This window comes from Nannospalax galili, unplaced genomic scaffold (assembly GCF_000622305.1).
Source record: "Nannospalax galili isolate Female #2095 unplaced genomic scaffold, S.galili_v1.0 scaffold1892, whole genome shotgun sequence".
NCBI lineage: Eukaryota > Metazoa > Chordata > Mammalia > Rodentia > Spalacidae > Nannospalax > Nannospalax galili.
The window spans coordinates 443,200-464,730 of record NW_008331144.1 but is presented as its reverse complement, the minus strand read 5'-3'; the positions used below and the strand labels follow the sequence as shown (position 1 = coordinate 464,730).

General features: G+C 51.2%; 1 protein-coding gene across 1 annotated transcript; it reads left to right on the top strand.

Annotated features, from left to right (window-relative positions):
- Positions 1-1,395: 1,395 nt before the first annotated feature.
- Positions 1,396-6,755, top strand: Tfeb (transcription factor EB; the record flags this gene model as incomplete). The annotated part of the gene is given in 6 exon segments (XM_008823133.2): positions 1,396-1,476; positions 3,055-3,175; positions 3,270-3,326; positions 3,767-3,842; positions 4,375-4,522; positions 5,705-6,755. Coding segments are annotated over 6 exon segments (963 nt in total), but the record flags the coding sequence as incomplete, so codon positions are not given.
- Positions 6,756-21,531: the final 14,776 nt, after the last annotated feature.

Here is a 21,531-nt window from a genome sequence, read left to right as displayed (position 1 = left end):
CCCCAGTCCTCTGCAAGAGCAGCCAGTGCTATCTGCTGAGCCATCTCTCCAGCCTCAATAAAGATTTTTAAAAGCCACTGATAATTGTGTAGAGTAGAGCTTGGGCGATATCGGCCAGCTCTTACAGATGGTCACTTTTTGAACTGGGTGGATTTGTCTGCTGTCATTTGAACTTGTTTATTGAACTTAGTGTCTAGTGACTAACAACTGCTTGACATAGGTAACTGCTCATTTAGGTGCAGGTTGGGAATGGGCCGGGTAGGATGGGACAGGTGGCAAGTTGCAGCTCTTCCCTGGTGTGAACTCCGGCAGTACGGCAGGAGCTTCCTGGGCCTGACTTCTTCAACCCCATGCAGGATGTGCCGACTCCTGGTGCTGGGGATGGATGGTTCTTATGAATCCAACCAATTCAGTCATTCATCTCCGTTTGCGTGTCGGTGGTCCTTGGAAACTTTGCCTGTTGATCTAGTTAGAACAATCCAATACAGGCACTGTCTCCAATTTCTGTTCTCCACTAAATTAGATTTTACAATAGAGAACATAGATCCCGGTGGCCTTTGCAGGATATTTCTTGATGACTGATTGGCTGTTATTTGGAGGTGGAGTATTTTTTTATATATATATTTTACCTATTATTTTTATGTAATGTGTATGAGCGTATTGCCTGCATGTAGGTAAGTGCACCCATGTCATGCAGTGTCTACAGAGGACAGAAGAGGCTGTCGGATCCCCTGGAACTGGAGTTACAGACAGTTGTTAGCTGCCATGTGGGTGCTGGGATTTGAACCTGGGTCTTCTGCAAGAGCAGTCAGTGTTCTTAACCACTGAGCCATCTCTCCAGCCCCCTTTTTTCAGTCTTTTTGAGACAAGGTCTCCCTGTAGCCCCAGCTGGCCTGAAACGCACTATATAGACCAGGCTGGCCTTGAACTCTTATAGATCCTCCTGTCTTCGCCTCCCAAGTGCTGGGATTAAAAGCGTGTGCCACCCCACCCGGCTCAAAAGTCCTGTCTTAACGGCAGAAGTGGGTGTGTTCTCAGGGAGACCCAGTCTGAGGAGACATGGCCTGTCCTCAGGGAGCCCCAGTCTGAGGGAGATAATGGCCTGTCCTCAGGAAGCCTCAGTCTGAGAAGACACCACCCTTCCTTTACCACTGCTGGGAATAGGCACTCATAGAGGAAAGCCTGGTATTCACTCTGTCAGTTGGGGAGGGAAGATGTGTCAAGGACTTCCTGCTGAGGGGCTCCTGGGGAGAGCCTTAGCTAGGCTTAAGCTGGGTCAGAAGGACCCTTCTCTCATTCATTTCCTGCTTGGTTGGATGGGTGGTGTCATGGGCTCTCCAGATGAGTGGCTGCCCCTCTCCAGGTAGGCCCTAATTGGACTTGTCTCTTTTCCAGTTCGATGATGTCATTGACAACATTATGCGTCTGGACAATGTGCTGGGCTACATCAACCCTGAGATGCAAATGCCCAATACGGTACTACTGGGCTTGAAGGGGAAAGGGGTGCATAGAGGACCCACAGTGACTCCAAGGCTGGAGAGAGTTCCCAAAGCAGGGCTGGTATCTGTAGAGATGAGTCACCTCAATCACTGTGAGAAGACCAGGGTCAAGCAGAATTGAATCAAGAAAGGCATGTCCTGATCTCTGCCTGTGTGTGTGATGGGGCTTCAGAGAGGTGCAGGGTGCTGGGAGTCCTTTGAGTAGGGTAGAGAGCAGGCTGGGAGAATGGTCCAGCAGAACAGCAGTATGTCCAAAGGGAAATGGTTCTGAGCTGATCAGTTCCTGTGGGGATCAAGGCTCCCAATCCTCTACTGAGCCCAGGGTCCAAAGGTGTGTGCCATTCTCAGTGGGGCTGGTCTTGTCCCAGCCACAGGACCCCTCTCTCTGACAGCATCTTGGTGGCCTGATCGCTCTTTGGGTCTCCCAGGCAGGAGAGAGGTGGCAGGTAGGAAGGAGCCAGACTTGGAATCAAGAGACCTGGGGCTTCCATCATGACCTTAGGAAGTCCCTCCACCATTCTGACCCCCAGTCTGATTAGCTGCAAAGTAGGAGTGATACCATCTACCCATAGGATTGTGGGACGTTTAGAAGGGACAAGAAATAATTATGGTGCTGGAGAGATAGCTCAGAGTGCATACCATTCTTGCAGAGGTCCCAAGTTCAGTTCCTAGCATCCACACTGGGTGGCTCACAACCACTTGTAACTCCAGCTCCAGAGGATATGACAGCCTCTTCTGGACACCGTGGGCGCTGGACTCACACATGCGCAGACCCCTTCCCCCACATATACGATAATTAATAATAAAATTTTTGAAAGGAAGAAGAAATAGAGTGACAAGTGTGTGCCCCAAGCTGCTAGACTCAACCTCTTTTGCTCTTTTGGCCGAACAGAGTTTTGCCGTGAGCTGGTATGGCCATGCCACTGAGGGAAAATTCCCAGTTCCTTGGGTGGGTAGTATCAAAGTCCATCCTCAGCCCCTCCTGCCTTAATATTGCTAAGTGGCTGAGCACAAGCTGGGCAGAGCCTACTGGGTGCAGACCTGCAGCTAGGCAGGGCTGAGGGGCCTGGAAGCCGGGCTGTGCAATAAGTAATGTCCCCTCAGTGGGTGTGCTGTGGGTGTCTAGCCCTGGGGCTAGCTCTTGCCCGATTCTGGTGGGGGGAGCTGGGAGGTCTTTTCCTACCCTGCCTTGAAGGTTTTCCCTGCTTTCCCCCTCTCAGCTCCTGCTCAGTTGAATTCCATACCCTCAGGAAACCTTCCAGAAACTCCCAAACAGATTGAGCCCCTCCCTAGGGCTTCCATAACCAGCAGGGGCCTAAACCCATTACTGCACTGTTCATTGGTTAGGTCCCTCCTCCACCCTGGCCGGGGGCTCCTGAGGGCTGGCCTATGCTGAGATGCTGAGTTCGCTCTCCTCTTCAAAGCCTGCAGACTGAACTGCTGAAGGAGCTCAGGAGGGATTCAGACACCCCTGGTGCCCTAGAGAACAGCTACTCTAGGTACTATGGGTCCTGGAGAGGACTCACCAAGCCCCCCTCTACCCCTCTCTCCACAGCTACCCCTGTCCAGCAGCCACCTGAATGTGTATAGCAGCGACCCCCAGGTCTCAGCCTCTCTGGTGGGTGTCACCAGCAGCTCCTGCCCAGCAGACCTGACCCAGAAGCGAGAGCTCACAGGTACTGCCACGCCCCTCTCCTGCACCCCTGGGGTGGGCCTCCCTTCATTCTTCCCTCCTTCCCAGAACCTCTCTTTTTCTCTTTTGGCCTCCAGATGCCGAGAGCAGGGCCCTGGCTAAGGAGAGGCAGAAGAAAGACAATCACAACCTGAGTGAGTTGGGGCTGTCCCCTCCTTTTACCAACTCTAGGCAGCATCCCCAGCCTGGCCAGCTTGCCCCACTGAAGTGTCTGCAGGACTGGTGGGATCATTCATCTCTGCCCTCTTCCAGTGTGCTCTTTTTTGGGTGGGAGGGGCTGCTGGAAGTTGTATTCAAGAATTTCCCAGTTGATCAGAATTCAGCCTTCAGGGTCTGGGGCAGCAGAAGTTGTGGGAGGAGTTTGCCCCAGGCAGCTCTCTTGCTCCGTGCTGGCCAGGGCACAGCCTCCTCCTAGAACCCCTTAATTGTGTTGAGACTACCCTCCTCTTCCTGCAGTGTCCCTGCCTGTGGGTCCCTCAGATTCCATACTAAGGTTGTCTCTGGGGTGCTGGGGCTGGGACTTCTAGGTAGGGCCCCTCCTTCTAACCACACCCAATGGAATCTTAATCTGCAGTTGAGAGGAGACGCAGATTCAACATCAATGACCGCATCAAGGAGCTGGGAATGCTGATCCCTAAGGCCAACGACCTGTGAGCAGGTTTATGGGGGGAGGGGAGGGGCCCTGGGGTGGTCAGCCAGCCGCTGCAGGCATTACTAGCCCCCAGCCCTAGGAGGTTGCTAAGAGCAGTCATCGAGGGAACATCTGTTTGGAGGCAGGGCAGCTTCTGTTGGGAAGGGAGCCTATAGTCCTGTGGGGCTTCCTGGAGGAGGAGTCACAGTGGGAAAGTGTCTGGAGGATGGTGGCCTGATGGAGAGAAAAGAGGCACAGGGGCAGGAATGAGAGCCACAGCTGACCTTGGATTGGACAGTGGGAATGGAAGGTTCTAGCAAAGAGGCTGGGGTAGATGGCTTGGGCCCATGGATTAGTGAAGGGGTGGGTGGTGGCAAGGGATGTCACCTGGGAAGGCCTTTCTGTAAAGACTGAGATCCTGGTCTCCTGCACAATGCTAGGTATTAGGGGATGGATGGACAGCTAGTCAAAGGCTCCAAAACTAACCCACTGTCAGGGAGTGGCCAGGCCTCTGCACACACACTTCTGATTCTACCTGGCTGTGGCTGCAGGGACGTACGCTGGAACAAGGGCACCATCCTCAAGGCCTCTGTGGATTACATCCGGAGGATGCAGAAGGACCTGCAAAAGTCCCGGGAGCTTGAGAATCACTCTCGGCGCTTAGAGATGACCAACAAGCAGCTCTGGCTTCGAATCCAGGTCTGGCCCTGGACTTGGGGAGCTCTCTCCCTGACCCTGATCTGGCTCCCAATCCCAGTGGTGGGGCTTAAGTGTCTGAAGTTGGAGACCTGGGATGATATCCATGAGGAAGGAAGGTGTATCAGTCAGGATGTTATATCTCGATGACAAACAGTCTCCCATTCATTTAAGCAGCAAACATTTGCGGCAGGTTCTATTCTGTGACATGCCATTATGGAATCCATACTGGTGGCCAGACAGATCTAAAACTTTTTTGGAGACAGGGTCTGTCTTTGTACAGCATGCTGGCCTAGAATTCACAGCCCTCCTGCCTCAGCTTCCCAAGTGTTGGGATTACGGGTACATGCCACCAGGCCTGGTTCTCTAATCCCTCTTCAGGCCCCACAAATTGCTTCTGCTTACATGGCCTTGGGCAATGCCAAGTACGTATATACTATACCTACCCTCAAGGAAGCAGAAAAGTCTCCCCTGCCCCCACTCCATACACTACAGGTGCCTGGAAGGCAGATTTGGAAGTATTTGGTAGTAGCTTTAAGAATCTCACACTGAAAGCCAGGTGTGGTGGCGCACGCCTTTAATCCCAGCACTCGGGAGGCAGCAGGCCAGCCTGCTGGGGCTACAGAAGACCCTGTCTCAAAAAGGCCAAAAAAAAAAAAGAATCTCACACTGAAGAATTGAGGCTTGGGAAATGCAACCCCATCCACTGGAGCTGCAAGATCTGTTCCTGGCTATGTAGAGGATCACTTGTCCCCTCTGGACCTGAGGCTGGTCTTGTTGGACAAAGGATGAGTGGACCAAAGCTTTCTAAACTTCAGTTGCCATGGTGGGAGGTAGAATTCACATTACAGTCTCACAAGCACACTCAAAAGTGAAAAATTGAACATTCACAAAAGAAAACCCACTCTTAATAGATGCAAAGCATTTTGATAATTTCTATTCCTGTCTCGTCTAGACAAGTCTGTTTCAATTTAAAATTTTGAGAGAGAGCTGGTCAAAACTCACTGCAGTGGTTTCGTAGTCCCTGGTCTAGACTCCAGCTACCCTCTGCTTTCATCCAACTGAGACAGTCTGTGGTCTTGGGTGTCACAAGGGAAGGGCGGGTGCTGCAGTGACATGTGGGTCGGGGTAGCCTAGTTCTGGTGCATGTGTTAAGTACCTCATTATTTCATCTGTCCCCCACAGGAGCTGGAGATGCAGGCACGTGTTCATGGGCTCCCTACCACCTCCCCATCAGGCGTGAACATGGCTGAGCTGGCCCAGCAGGTGGTGAAGCAGGAGCTGCCTGGGGAAGAGGGCCCAGGGGAGACTCTGATGCTGGGGCCTGAGGTCCCCGATCCCGAGCCAATGCCGGCTCTACCTTCCCAGGCCCCACTGCCCCTGGCCACCCAGCCACAGTCCCCATTTCATCACCTGGACTTCAGCCACAGCCTGAGCTTTGGGGGTGCAGGCGACGAGGGGCCTACAGGCTACCCTGATCCCCTGGGAACAGAGCGTGGCTCCCCATTCCCCAACCTGTCCAAGAAGGATCTGGACTTCATGCTCCTAGATGACTCCCTGCTACCGCTGGCCTCCGACCCCCTCTTCTCCACCATGTCCCCTGAGGCCTCCAAAGCCAGCAGCCGGCGCAGCAGCCTCAGCATGGAGGAGGGTGATGTTCTGTGACGCTGGCTGCCCCTGGGCCAAGGAGCAGGGACCGCCCTCCCACCCTCAGGCTGCACTTGGTGTGAAGTAGCCTTGTCCCCTGCCTTGATCCTCCCCCTTGGTTGGCCCCTGTTTGGACTTAGTGCCTGCCTGGCAGCCAGTGGGGCCAAGAGAAGCCCCCCCCACCTCAATGTCCCCTCCCCTGGGGGCAGCAGTATGGATGTGAGGAGGAAGGGCAGGGATGAGGGGTAAGAAGAGGCCCTGGCAGAGGAGCCCCTATCTTCTAAGCCTGAACCCCCCCATGAAGGACATTTCGGAGAGGGGGGGTTGGGAAGCACCTTCTCTGAAGCAGCACATGGTGTAGGGGTGCCCAGGCCTGCCTTTCTGGGACTCACATGGCACCCAGCCTGTCCCCAAGCCTGGTACTTCCCCCCCACCCTCCTTTGGTGCTAACAGCTCTCCCCTGGTGGTGTGAGGGTGGGGTGGTTGGAAGAGGGGTCTGGGTTCAGGGTTGAGCGCGGGGTCCCTGCTGGGAGAACAGCACCCTGCCAGACCTCCCACTTTGTGCCTTTAGTAAACACTGTGCTTTGTACCAGCTTGTCCTGTCTCTGTGGCGTGGCCTCAGCCCACAAGAGGGGAGAACCAGCCTACTGAGCCCCTTCTTGGATCCAGATGCTCCCTGAAGAATCAGGAGAGGGTTCAGGAGGAGGAAACAAGTACTGTCACCTGGGTCCCCCAACTCACCCTTAAGGGAGAAACATTCTTTTCAGGGTGCCGATAGGAGCATCGTCCCTCCCTGAGGCCACAAGGTGGCGCTGTGGCCACGCTGGTCTCACCTCCAGCTGGAGCTGAGCTCTAAGGTGGGGTAGGATCAGGTCTTGTTACTAAACCTGGTCTGCCCTCTTTGGCAGTGGGTACCTTGTTCCAGCTTGCTGCATGTTCAGTGAGGTCCTCTCAAGATTCTTCTCCCTCCCCGAGTAGCTGCAAACGCAGCGATTCCCTCACAGGCTCTGGAGGTGAGGCTGGCCCCTCTTCAGCTTAGATCTCTAGCCTCATGCTGCTATGGGTTTGGGGAAAGGGACCCATGTGAGCTAGTTTGGGAGGAGATGGGAGCACAAAGCCTGGACAGGAGTAGAGGTGTGGGTTCCACTCCAGTCTGCTCTGGTAGTCAGTCCAGTGGTGAGGCCTCAGGCAACCCTTTGCTCCAAGGTTCTGGAATGTTAGGCCTTCCCCCCAGGATGGGGAAATGGACCGGTGCCCAGGGAGGGTAGATTTTGCCCAATTCCCCCACTTTCCAGGCTTTTCTTCCGGAGACCAAAATGGTTTCCCTTCAAAGGGCCCTAAAAGGCCAAAGAAGCCTAATTTAAAAAAAAAAAAAAAAAATCCCAGGATGAAAATGGCTAAGAGGGCAATTTCCTCTGCAAAGAAAGAGAGATCAAATCAACACTGGAGCAATTAACGTGGGATGGAAGAAGGGAAGGGGGCCAATGGTGTGGGCATGATGGCGCTGGGCTGGCTAGGCTGAAGGATTAGTCTCAAGGTCAGGTGGAACTGTGGATGACCTTGTAGAGCCTGAGCCAGCCAGGGTGCTGGCTTCTTCCAATTCTGGGTCTCACCTCACAGCCAGAGACACCCTGCCCTGCCCTGCCCTGCCCTGCCCTGCCCTGCCCTGCCCTGGGAATCTCCCTCTTAGTCCCCTGGGGTGAGCCCTGGACTCTGGTTGAGTCATCTGGAGGCACAAGCCTTGAGGGCTTGGAGTCCAGAGACTCTGGGACCAGCCTTTCATGTGGTTGAGAAATTGGGTATTCCCCTTCACCTTTGGGAGTGGAGAGCTTCCCCTAGTTCCTCACATAGACCCTCAAGACCACCCTATCCTCCCACTCCATCACCAGGCCCCACAGCTTCCTGGCCTCAGGTCTCCTTCAGTTTGACCAGCACCTGCTGCTGGACAATACATTGGACAGGACCAGGGTGAGAGTGTGATTTATCCACACGAGGGCGCTCAGGGCCAGATCCAGGCTGGCCTGGTTTGTTGGCAGTGTCTGGGAAGTTGATCTCAATGGGGTTGAACGGTTCCACACTGCCTGGGTGGCTTCCACCCTGCCTGGAGATGGGGCTGCTGCCTCTAGCATTTCAGCAAGACACTAGAAAGTGTGTCTGAAGCTGGCTAGCAAGACCCTCACCTGCTGGAAAGGAGACAGGTTACCAGCATTCACCTTGGTGGTTATGACTCTGCAATTAAACAAGGGGACTATGTTCTTCACCCTTAAGTGACAGATAACACCTTTTCCAGAAATGAGGCCCACGGTGTGAGTGAGAAGTGGGCCGTGAGGAAGGGTGGCCTATCTGGGAGCCTCTTTAAGGTCTTGGGATGGAGTTTGGGGAAAAGGGTCCCAGCTCAGCCTGGGGAAGACAAACAGCTGTAGCTCCCTTGGGTCCTATATGTGTGGCCAAGGCAGGAGCTCAGGGAGCAGAGCTGGGAAGGTAGTGTGTGCACAGCACCCTGGCCCCTGAGTACTTTAACTCCAGTTCTCTGTCCATCTGTATCAGGTATTCTCTCTTCCTTGGTCGCTAGTTTCTCTTCCTCTTCCCTCCTCCTTTTTTTTTTTTTGAGACAGGGTTTTCCAGTAGCCCCAGCTGGAACTATCTTATGTAGACCAGGCTGCCCCAAATCTCACAGAGATTCACTTGCCTCTGCCTCTGGAGGGATGGGATTAAAAGTGTGCACAACCACACCAAACTCAGTTCTGAATTTCCAAGAATTTCTGCCCCAGCTGTCCTGGAATTCCCAGAGATCCACCTGCCTCTGCCTCCCGAGTGCTGGGATTAAAGGTATGCACCACCACACCGGGCTTTGCCACAGTTCTTTTAAATTCTATTCCTCTTTTGCTATTTTGGGATCTTTAGCTGACTAAGGGTGTGATACACACTGTAATCTACACATACAGAACCCTAAATTCAGTACTCCTGTTCCCTGTCCTGCCTCAAAGCCTGTTCCCTTCCCCCACCCTTTTAGCCCCCCAGTTAGTCATCTGGGGCAGCTGGACAAGAGCCCCTTTGATACCCTTCTTACCCCACCTTCCAGGGCCTCCAAACCCTGGGTCCAATTCCCATCCCCTCCTGGCCTCTTTCAGCCTCATCTTTTTTCTCTGCCCTCTCTTTTCCAAGGGGGGCAGTGGAATTTATACAATATTTAAGCAGTCAGAGCTGGGTCCAGGAAGATATTATTAATGTAAAAGGGATGGGCCGCAAATGCTTTTGGACCTGGTTACAATTAGAGGGTGATTTTTCTAAAGGTCAATGAATTCAGATAATATCCACAGGGGGGAGAGAAATTTAATACCTTTTTAGTGAATTAATTAATTATAATATTATATCAGCTTGGGGTTCTTTTCCAGAGTGATTAAGGGAGTGATCTGTCTTCTGTGTGGCCGGGCAATGGTGCCGGCTGCCATGAGGAGCTGCAGATGGGGGGGCCCTCTCCTCCCACCCAACTAGGCAGAAAGCTCTGATGGGGCTGCAGCAGGCATGGTGATTGGCAGTGCCCTGTCCCTCAGCCTGCTCTGTCTTGTCACAAAGCCTCACATCATGGTGGCTGGAGGACTCTCCTTTACGAGTCTGAGAAACTGAGGTCCATAGGCTGCAGGGTTTTTCCTGAGGCCCAGACTGAGTGAGGAAAACCAGGCAGAGCTAGCTGGAAAAACGGTCCTTCATCCACCCCACAAACCAGGCCTTCTAGACAACTCTCCTCTGGAAAGATCTATAGGCAGTCTGTAGGTCTTCCTGCCATAGAAGGTGGCTATTTTAGGATGTGGATAGCTGAGATTTCTGTCTTGAAGGGACCTGAGCACAGAGAGGGACAGTTGAATTCACCATCTGCCTGTTTGTTCCTGTCTCCAGTCATACATTCATTCAACAAACTTTCATACCTCTCTGTTCCATCAGAGACAGGCAGAAATAGCCTTTCCTGAGCTCCTGGCTGTTCTTCTTAGAACAGTGGAGAGTGGGAACCCACTTCAGTCCCTCTGTGCCCAGACAACAATCCTCACTCTGGCTGGGCTGGAAAGGAGTCACTGGGCAGATGCTGAGTGTCACTGAGAGCTGGTCCTGGCTGGATGCTAGAGATCCAGATAGATAAAGGACAGTCTGTCTCTCTGGGAGCCATACCCAGTGGGTGGGACGGGACATGTAAGCCAGTGGTTTGGAGGAAAGGGCAGAGGTGACATTGAACTGAGTCTCTAGGGACCAGGCTTACAGGAGTGCTCCCCTTGCAGGGGAGGAAGGGTACACTCCAGGTACTGGACACAGCATGCCTAGTGAGTGATGGTCCCCAAGGATGGCAGGAATGTGAGCCTGGCGCTCAGTCCATGAGGCTGGTGGATTGCTGCCTCTGTCCACCCACAGTCCCAGATATGTTGACTGAGACTCTTCCACAAGGCAATAGCAGAGCCAAACACACCTGCATCTAATGGTGGGCTCTGCCACAGTTTGCTAGATGATGGCCTCAGTTTCCCCATCTGTAATGGGGATCGCCATATATAGCTACCCAGCTTTCTGTTGGAATTAAAGGAAGGACTGAGAAGCTAAATGCCGCCTTTCAGTCTGCATGGATCCCGATATCCTAGGGGTGGGTGGGTCAGGGTCCACCCCATCTTGTGTCCCCAATTTTTTTCCTTTTCAAGGGGGCCCCAGTGGAAGCCCTAGTGGGGGGGTCCTTTGTTGAGGAGGTATACGTTTTCCTCCCCTCCCTGCTTTCCCTGCAGCCTGCCTCTGTCCCTGTCCTCCCTCAGTGGCCCCCTTGGCCTGGCTCCCTTACAGCCCCTCCCCCACCTGCTCCTCTCCATGTGCGGCAGGCTGGGGAGGGCCTTTCCATTGTACTATCTTTGGGCCCTAAATTAAAATTGATGACATCTTGAAATGAGCAGTGAGGGTAATTTTGCTTCTGAGCCGGGATGCTAATGAGGCCCCTTAATGGTGCAAACGCTGAGCTGACGGGTCGTGTGTCACACGCAGCGGCGAGGGGGGTAATGGCCGCGGTAAGTGCCGGTAATTACACCCTGTCTCACTGTATTTTGGCAGGCCTGGTGGGAAAGCGGGGGCTCAATCACCGCCAGCGGGGGTGCCCCCCACCCACAGAGGGACTGACAGCCAGGGATACCCCCTGGGCCCAGCCAGGCCCCCTTAACTCCAGCCCCACCTAGAATGAGGGTCTGGGACAGAGTTCCCAACACATGATAGGCAACACACAGTCACACCATTGTGTACCCCTCAGCCTTGCACATTGACCTGGGCACACTTCTGTGTATGCCCCGCACCATGCACACACATAGGTTACCCACTGTGCTCCTGGTAAACACCCTGCCTGGCATGCAATTCACATTTTCATGTAGTGTGCATATGCTGAGCACCTACTGTTTTTAATCTAGGATCTCTCATTCTCCCAAATCTCTACCTCTCTCGTGTTTGAAGTCTTTTAAAAAAGATTTATTCTGGCCGGGCGTGGTGGCACATGCCTTTAGTCCCAGCACTCAGGAGGCAGAGGCAGGTGGATCGCTGTGAGTTCAAGGCCAGCCTGGTCTACTTAGTGAGTTCCATGTCAGCTGGGGCTACAGGGGTTACTGACCCACCCATGTCCACAGGCTAATCTGATGCCATGTGAGTGCTGGGAATTGAATCCAGGTCCTCTGCAGGGGCAGCCAGTGCTTTTAACCGCTGAGCCATCTCTCCAGCCCCTATGTTTTTATTTTTAATTATGTGTACGTGTGTCTGTGTGTGGGAATGTGCACATGTGAATGCAGTGCTCATGGAGAGTTACAGGCAGTTGTGAACCATACATACACGGTACATGTGTGGCACACTGCCCATGTGGGGTCTGGGCTCCCCATAAGTACAGCATGCAGCCTTTATAGACACACACTGTATACAGCTAAGACTATATGCCACAGTGCTGGCATGCCTGCCACTAAAATGGGAAACCCCATAAAGCCCCTCTGAGCATCTGTCAATCAAAGGGACTTTTGAGTCTGACTTCCTGGGTTCTCCATCTAGATCCATTACAATGTGCTGTGTTACTCAGCCTCTGCCTCCATTTTCTCATCTGCAACATAGGGTTGATAAGGGCATGTGTGCCATTAGGATGTAGTGAGGATTGAATGAATTAACAAAATGTAGAGTATGGGCTGGAGAGATAGCTCAGTAGTTAAGAGCACTGGTTGCTCTTGCAGAGGACCCAGGTTTGATTCCCAGCACCCACATGGCAGCTAACAACCAGTTATAACTTCAGTTCCAGGGGGTCTGACCCCCTCTTCTGACCTCAGCAGGTACTGCACGACATGGGTACACTTACATACATACAGATAATACACTCATACACATAAAATAAAAATAATAAATAGAATATTTAATTAATACTACTACTGATAACGCAGAGTACATGGTGCCTGACATTTTGTGAACCCCAATAAGTGTGGGGGTGAGATGTGTGACCTGACAAAGGATGGGGCTCAGTATGGGACAGGCGCAGAGGAGCAGGCAGTAGAAGGCAGAGACAGAGCACCCACCTAAGGCTGGGGTGGTCAGGGAGGACATCCGGGAGGAAGAAGTCTTTGGACTAGGCTATGAAGGACTATAGCCATGCTGGGCCCAGTGCTAAGTGCTTTGTGTGAATTATCCCAGTGTACCTCTGAGCCTCAGGATGATGAATCTCCACTCTCAACCTGACTGGACTTAAAATCACCTGGGAGACACACTTCTGGAAATGCCTATGAGGGCGTTTCCAGGGAGGTTTAACTGAGGAAGAAAGGCCCAGCCTGAGTGTGGGTGGCACCATCCCATGGACTCTGGTCTCAGACTGAACAAAAACGAGAAGAGGAGAAAATGAGCTGAGTATCAGCACTCATCTCTCTCTGCTTCCTGACCTTGAGTGTGGCCCTCTCACTCTCCACCATGTCCTCCCCACCACGATGGATCGTATCCCCTCAAATTATGAGCCAAACTCTTCTTCCTTTGTTATTTGTCACAGTAACAAGTAACCGATAGAAAGGTATACCGTCCTGACCATGTGGCAGACGAGGAGAAAAGACACAAAACAAGGGCCTGGGTAATAGCAGGTGAGGAGGGTAAGGGAATTCCAGGAGGGATGAGCAGTGTGGTGTGATGTGGAAAGTACGACCTGAGGGCTTTCCTGTGTATAGTTACTGCCTGCAGAGGAGACCAGGTCTGGCCTCTGGAGTGGCTGACCTAATAGCTGCAGCTCTTGAGTGACACCAGGATGCTGTCTGCCACAGTTGGCTGCAGCTGTCAACTTCACACATCTGAAAAGAGGGAATCTCAGTTGGGGAATTTTCTCTATTGGATTGGCCTGTGGACATGTCAGTGAGGCATTTTCTTGACTGTTGAGTGATGTGGGAGGTACCACCCTTGGGCAGGTGGTCCTGGATTGTAAAATAAAGGAGGCTGAGGAGATGGAGAAATGGCTCAGCAGTTAAGAACTTACAGAAGACCTGGTTTCAATTCCCAGCACTCACATGGCAACTAACAACCACCATCTGTAACTCCAGCTCCAGGAGGTCTGATGCCCTCTTTTGCCCTCTGTGGGTATTGCATGACACAGGTGTGCTTACATGCAGGCATAACACTCATACACATAAAACAAAAATAAATAAGTAATTTTTTTTAATTTCAAGAAAGTAGGCTGAGCCGAAGCCAGGGAACAAGCCAGTAAGCAGCGTTCCTCCATGGTCTCGGCTTCAGTTCCTGCCTCCAGGTTCCTGCCTGACTTCCCTCAAAAATGGACTCTGACATGGATATGTAAGCCAAATAAACCTTTTCCTCCTCAAGTGTTTGGTCAGAATGTTTTATCACAGCAACAGAAAGCATCTACTACACTGTCCACTGGCCTTCACCTCTCCTGCTTCCCACTTCCATCAAGAGTGGAGGCTGATCCAGGTAGGAATGAGGACCACCTTACCCAGCATCATGGCCTTGAGCCTTAGCCTGATTCTCAGGAAAGGGACCCAAAGGGGACTTGGGGTTGGAGAAGGTACATGGGAATAGTTCAGGGGACAAGAATGGACTAATCTCTGACCACCCCACCCTGAGCCGGTTCCTCAGATCCTGATGTCCAGAATGATCTGTGGACCAGGGCCCGAAGCTTATCTCCAACTGGCACAGTGTCCCTTGGTGACTCATGACTGTGAACCCTCCCAAGGCCTGACAAAGCTGAGCTCCTTGGGGCTGGAAAGATTGCTCAGCAGTTAAGAACACTGGCTGTTCTTGCAGAAGACCTGGGTTCAAATCCCAGCACCCACATGGCAGCTAACAACTGTCCATAACTCCAGTCCCAGAGGATCCAACAGCCTCTTCTGACCTCTGCAAGCATTGCATGACATGGGTGCGCTTACCTACATGCAGGCAATATACATATACACATAAAAATAATAAATACAATAAAAAAAACATAAAAAATAGTTCTTGAAAAAAAAGCTGAGCTACTTGGTACTGACTGTAGAGGTCAGAAGCTTCCTTTTCCTCCCCTATGTTGGGCAGGTTGTTTCCATTGGAGAAATTTTCCATACTCAGCTGATATACAGTCTACAACAACAAACTCCTGCCCCTCAGGTTCCCCAGCCCTCTTTGCTCCTACAGCCCTTCCATCCTTTGCAGCAGCCTCTTTAGGCTCAGTGGGAACTGACAGGGCAGGAGGTGGAGGCTGAGGGCAGCAGAGGTCCTTGGATGCTGGTCACACCCAAGCACTTCTCCTTCTAGTAAGGGGAACCTGGGGAAGTCCACTATTCCTAGCTCTTGCTATTGTTTCTTCTTGGGCCGGGGAGGGGGTGGGGAGGGTGACACCTGAATCTTTGGTGCTGAGCGGTCTCAGGGAAGGGACTGAGAATCCACCAGAGTAGTAAGCCAGGGAAGGGTCAAGTCACATGCTGTTCAATCAGGGCAGACAGCAAGAGGATGCTGATACAATCAGTCCTCTTCTTTCTGCCCTTTGTGTGGGTATCAGAACCCTAATCTCCTACTCAGCTGTGACCTGGTCCAGGTGGCTGGGCAAATCAGGGCGGCTGGGGACACTGAGACTGGGAGATGCAAGATGTAGGGCTGGTTCTCTTCCTGCTCACAACTCTGGTAGGGTAAGCAGGGTAATTGCACCATTGTCCAACAGGGAATCTGAGCAGGCCTGGAGAGAGGGTATAGAGAGGTCATACACCTGGGGGCAGAGTCTCAGGAGGAGGTGACTGACATCTTGGAGAAACACCCCAGAGAATGAGCTGCCCTGTCAAGCATCATCCTGCAAAATTGATTTCTCTATGCCTTTTTCATGTTAGTCCACTGAGTTTCCACTGCAAGCCACAATGGGGGCACTGCCATACCCATTTTACAGAGGAGGACACTGAGGCACAGAGAGGTCAATTAGTAACTCACTCAGTGTCACTGAGCAAGGAAGGGAGGGCGGAACTAGGCACAGACTACATGTCCCTTTGGCTACTCAGGTGCTACAGAATAGTCAAATTGTGACACATGGGGGCAATTGCTCCATGGGAAGGGGGAAGTTCCTTTCTAGCTCAGGCCCCTGTTTGAAGCCCTGTGGGGTTTGAGGAATCCCTCAGGAAGCAACCAGGCTAATGGGGAGCAACTTGGCTTTGGAATCAAGCCAGGCTTGGATTCAGCTTCATCCTAGGCTTGTTTCTCAACGTAGTGATGTCTCAGTCTCTCCTTGCAGAAGTGGCCTTATTGTTGCTGGGAAGTGACTGGCATGGGCGAGAGCTTGGTGGCCTCTGGCTTTTTAAGCTAGGCGCTCCCTGGGCTCCCTACACCCCAGGGAGGCAGAAACTTGGGACTGTGGCGTATATTCTGCAAGTCTTGACTTGGTCAGGGACTTGGGAGGAGGCTGACTGCAGGAGCCCAGATCCAAGGTGCTCAAGATGACAGAAACTGCTCCTCCCTTATGATGGGACTGTGTCCCTCCTGATAAACCATTGTCAGCCCAAAATATCAGAAGTTGGAAATGCACTGATGAATTCAGTTAATTCACCTAACAAATGTCATGTCTTACTTTGCCTCTTTATTTTTTGATTTTTAAATTTTATTTTTATTTTATGTGTATGCGTGTATTGCCTGCATGTAGGTAAGTGCACCCATGTCGTGCAATGCCCTAGGAGGTCAGAAGAGGCTGTTGGATCCCCTGGGACTGGAGTTATGGGCAGCTGTTAGTGGCCATGTGGGTGCTGGGATCCGAACCTGGGGTCTTCTGTAAGAACAACCAGTGTTCTTAACCATTGAGCCATCTCTCTAGCCCCATTACTTTGCCTGTTTTTTAAAAAGATTTTTATGTTTGTTTTTATATGTGTGAATGCTTGCCTGCATGTATGTATCACACTGTGTGCATGTCTGGTGCCCACAGTGGCCAGAAGAGGGTGCCAGATCGCCTAGAACTGGAATTACAGATGGTGGTAAGCCTTGTGGGTGTTGGGACCCAAACTTGGATCCTCTGCAAGAGTAGCCAGAGTTCTGAGCCCTCTCTCTAGTCCCTAACTCTTTTTTTTTTTTTATGAGACTGGGGCTTGAACTCAGGGCCTTGCACATGCTAGAGAAATAACCTATTGCTGAGCTACACCCCAGCCAAATACCTCACCTTTAATGTGTTCAGAACACAGATCTTGTTGGTTTTTTTTTTTTTTTTTTTTTTTTGGTCTTTTTGAGACAGGGTCTCCTTGTAGCCCCAGCTGTCCTGGAACTCACTACGTAGACCAGGCTGGCCTCAAACTCACAAAGATCCATCTGCCTCTGCCTCCCAAGTCCTGGGATTAAAGGCATGCACCACCACGCCAGGCTAGATCTTGTTTTTTTCAATATATATATTTATTTTTAAATATTTGTATATGTGTGTCTGTGTGTATGTATAATACATGTGTGAAGGTACTTACAGAGGCCAGAAGAAAGTGTTGGATTCCCCCTGAAGTGGAGTTACAGGCAGTTGTGAGCCTCCTGACACAGGTGCTGGGAACCAAACTCAGACTCAGATCCTCTAGAAGAGCAGCAAGTGCTCTTAACCGCTGAGCTGTCGCCAGCCTGGCAGAGCCTACTTTATGGAAATGTTGAACAGCTTACCTATGCATGCATGGGCATTTTGTGGTTATGATGGGTTGTAAAAATATGAGAGATGCGTGCAGCATGGTACACAGTAGGGAACTGCCTTCTCCCCTCAATGGCTGCCGATTGGCATCTCAGGTGAATGCTGAGACTTTGGGACACTAGCCCAGGGAGAGGCAAAAAGTTAAAATTAGTTGGGCATGGTGGCACATGCCTTTAATCCCAACACTTGGGAGGCAGAGGCAGGTGGATCTCTCTGAGATGGAGGCCAGCTCCTGGTGTACATGTCAAGTTCCAGGCCAGCTGGGGCTATAGGGAGACCCTGTCTCAAAAACCAAAACCAAAACCAAACCAAACAAAAAGTCAAAGTTAGAAGTCTGACTTCTACTGAGTGCAGTTTCTTTTGAACCACCTTGAAGTTAAAAAATAAAATAAAATAGCCTTTAATCCCAGCACTTGGGAGGCAGAGGCAGGCGGATCTCTGTGAGTTCAAGGCCAGCCTGGTCTACACAGTGAGTTCCAGGACAGCTGGGGCTACAGGGAGACCCTGTTTCAAAAAGACCAAAAGAAAAGTAAAATAAATCAGGGAAAGAGAGGTGGGTCAGTGGTTAAGAGCACTGGCTGCTCTTGCAGAGGACCTGGGTTCAGTTCCCAGCACCCACACAGCAGATAACAACCATCTATAACTGCAGTTCCAGGGGATCCAACTCCTTTTTCTGGCCTCTGTGGGCATTGCACACATGGATGTGCTTACATACATGCAGGCAACACACTCATACACATTAAATAAAAATAATATATAAATATTACTTTTAAATCATGAATGGAGCCAGAGGGTGATGGCATACTTCTAACAAGTCCAGCATTTGGGAGCTGAAGGCAGAAAGAGCGGGAATTCAAGCTTATTCTCAGCTGCAGAGCAAGTTCAATGCCAGGCTGAGATACATGAAATCCTAACTTAAAAAAAAAAATCAAGGGGGCTGGAGAGATGGCTCTGCAGTTAAGAACACCAGCTGTTCTTGTGGAAGACACAGGTTCGAATCCCAACACCCACATGGCAGCTAACAACTGTCTGTAACTCCAGTTCCAGGGGATCTATCACGCTCTGCTGTCCTCCACCAACACTGAACGACACAGGTATACTTATATACCTGGAGGCAATACATGCACACACATAAAATAAAAAAAATAAAAAATAAAATAAAAATGGGGGGTAGGGATGTGGCCCAGTAGGTAGAGTGCCCACCTAGTATGCATAAGGTCATGGATTTAATTCCCAGCATCACATAAACCAGGAGTAGGGGCCCACACCTTTGATCCCAGCACTCCAGGAGGATCAGGAGTTCAAAGTTATCCTCGTCTACATAGCCAGTCTGGGTTATGTGAGAACCTGTCTCTGAAAAAAATAAAATAAAACAAAAAAGAATTCCCAAGTGTTCCCCCTCCATCAGTAGCTGGGAAGTGTGTGTGTTTACATTATCATCAGGGAAGGGCTCCAGGCTCCCAAATGGGAGAGTGTGACCATTCTGGCTGATTTCTCTGAGGGTGGGGCTGCTGCGGTGGTCTGCCATGGGCAGAGAGGGCCTGGGAAAGGTGAGGGGGGAGGGGCCTCTTCCTAATGAACAATTAGTGTCTGCTGCGTCTCTAATCATGTGGTTCCATGTAATTAAGAAGTTAATTAGTGCTGTGTCAATTCAGGTTTAATTAGTCCCCTCTTTAGAGAAGCCTTGGAAGACCCTCGTGCTGGAAGCTTGTGGAAGGGGGACTCCACCGTGGGTGCTGGGAAGGACAAGGAAAGATGGGGAGACCCCACTTCCTCTTGTGACCCTTCCAGTTCTGGGATCAGTGATTTACCGGACCCCATACCCCTCCCCCACTGACCTTGGTCATGGAGACACTAGGGCCCCCTGAAGCTCCCTACCACTACCACCATGATTTGTGATTGTACCCTGCTCAACTCCCATGGGAGGGTGTCCTTAAGTCACTGCACCCCATTCTCTAAACCTGCCTAAGGATAACGTGTCAGTTACTCCCCTATGGAAGGTGAGAAAATGGGGACCCACAGCGGTTAAGTAATTCATTCAAGGTCACACAGCCATTTAAGTGATGGACCTAGGATCCAACCTCAGGACTATCAGAACCCAAGACCTGTTATGACAGTCTAAATCACAGAGAGCTCACACAAGGAACCAGACATGATCCTCAGCACTTAGTCCTTGTTGTGCTCTATGTGGACAGCACCCTTCCCTCACTCAGATCTCTCCCAAATAAGTACCACCTCAATCAGAGAGGCCTCCTGTGACCCCCACCCCACCCCGTAGAACAGTCCGCACTTCCTGTGGCCTGTCTTTCTCATTTATTTACTTACGTGTGGCGGGTCACCCAGCTGAGATGAAAACACATGGGTGGGCACTTGGCTGCCCAGTCCCCAGTACCTGGCACTTAGTATTTGTTGAGACAGTATCTGTGGACTAAGCAAACAGACACAACCTGTAGAGAGGCTTAAAATAAGACCAGGCATCTAGAATGTGGAGTGTGGGGATGGGGAGATGGCTCAGCAAGTAAAGGCGCTTGCTGAATTCACTCTCCAGATCCCACATGGTGAAAGGAGAAAAGCACCTCCACCTATGTACTGTGGCATGTTCCCAAGCACACGCAAAATAAATGTAATAAAATTAGAGCTCTGGGTACAAAGGAAATGAGAGGGAACACCCTAGTCTCTTTTCTTTTTTGAGACCTGGTTTCATATATTCCAGACTGTCCCCAAATATGCTAGATAGCCAAGGATGTCCTTGAACTTCTCTGTCTTTTTGTGTGCATGTGTATATGATGTGTGTGCTTGTGTGTATGCATGTTCCCATGTGTGTGTTTGTGGTGTGTAAGTACCTGTGGAGGCCCGAAGTTGATGTCACATGCCTTCCTTGATCGCTCTCTATTTTATGTATTGAGATAGGGTCTTTCGGTTGAACCTAGAGCTCACCAACCTGCTAGACTAGACAACCAGTTCAATTCCTATCTCTGTCTAGTTTTACCATGAGTTCTGGGGATCTAAATTATTCTGATCCTGATGCTTGTTTGGCAAGCACTTTATCCAGAGTCATCTCCCAGAGATCTCCCCTGAACTTGAAATTCTGCTTCTCCTGCCTCCACTGCCCGAGCACTGAGGTTCCAGGCAGGCATCACCACTTCTGTTTTATGTGGTGTTGGGGATGGAACCCGGCGCCCGCATGCATGCTAGGCAAGTAGGTTACCATTTGAGCTCCATCTTCAGGACCTCTTTCTGTCTCTTTTTTGGGGACTTGGTTCTCAGCCTTGGGGATGGAGCAACGGAAGGCCAGGGGAACTGAGCAGAACACTCTGGTGAATTTCTGGCCCCAGCTTTGCTGTGCTCTCCATGGTGACTTCTTGTCTGGGTACCTGGCTGCCTGCTGTTACTCAGCCCAGACCTGGTGGCTGGGTACAGAGCAATCCTGGGTACCCGCCTGCTGTCTGGAGATTGCAGGCAAGAGCAGCCTGTGCCATGCTGGGTGGTTAGGTCCCCAGCTTGGACAAAGAAGGCTCTAGGGTCAAATGTGTCACACACTGTCTCTTCTCTTCTGGTTCAGCTCCCAGGCAAGAATAGAATGTTTCATCACCCCTACGCAAAACCCTAGACCCATCAGCCATCACTCCCTACCCTTGCAGACCCTAGGCAGGTGCTATGGTCTGTGTAATTCACAGGACTTGGTAGTCTTTTGTGGCTGTGTCTTCCATGCACCATAATGTTTCCCCACTCTGTCCTCCCTACTCCATGGTGGATGTCATCAAATATATGACTTTGAAGTGCATTGTGGATGATGTCTGCTGGGTTTGACAAAAACAAAGCACACACCATTTGCTGTGATCTACTATTCCCAGACCCCCTCAGCCTTCATCGTCTTCTGGGAGCCATTTGGTGTCATCCCTGGCAGCCTGGTTCAACCCTGAAGCAACTTTTCCTAGCTAGCTGGCTGCCCTGCCCTCCCGAGGAGAACCCCTTTGGGGAGGAGGGGGCTACACAGTCCCTGAAAGTGCTCAGCCTTGATTTTCACTGCTTTCCTGTATGCTCCCAATAATCAGCCAGAGCCAGTCCCTCACTGTCCATTTGTCTTTTGTTGTTGTTTTTTTTTTTTTAAAGTCTCATCTCTTATAACCCAGTCTGACCACAAACTCACTATATTACAGAGGACAACTTTGAACTCCTGATCCTCCTGTCTCCACCTCCCAAGTATTGGAATTGCAGGTGAGCGACA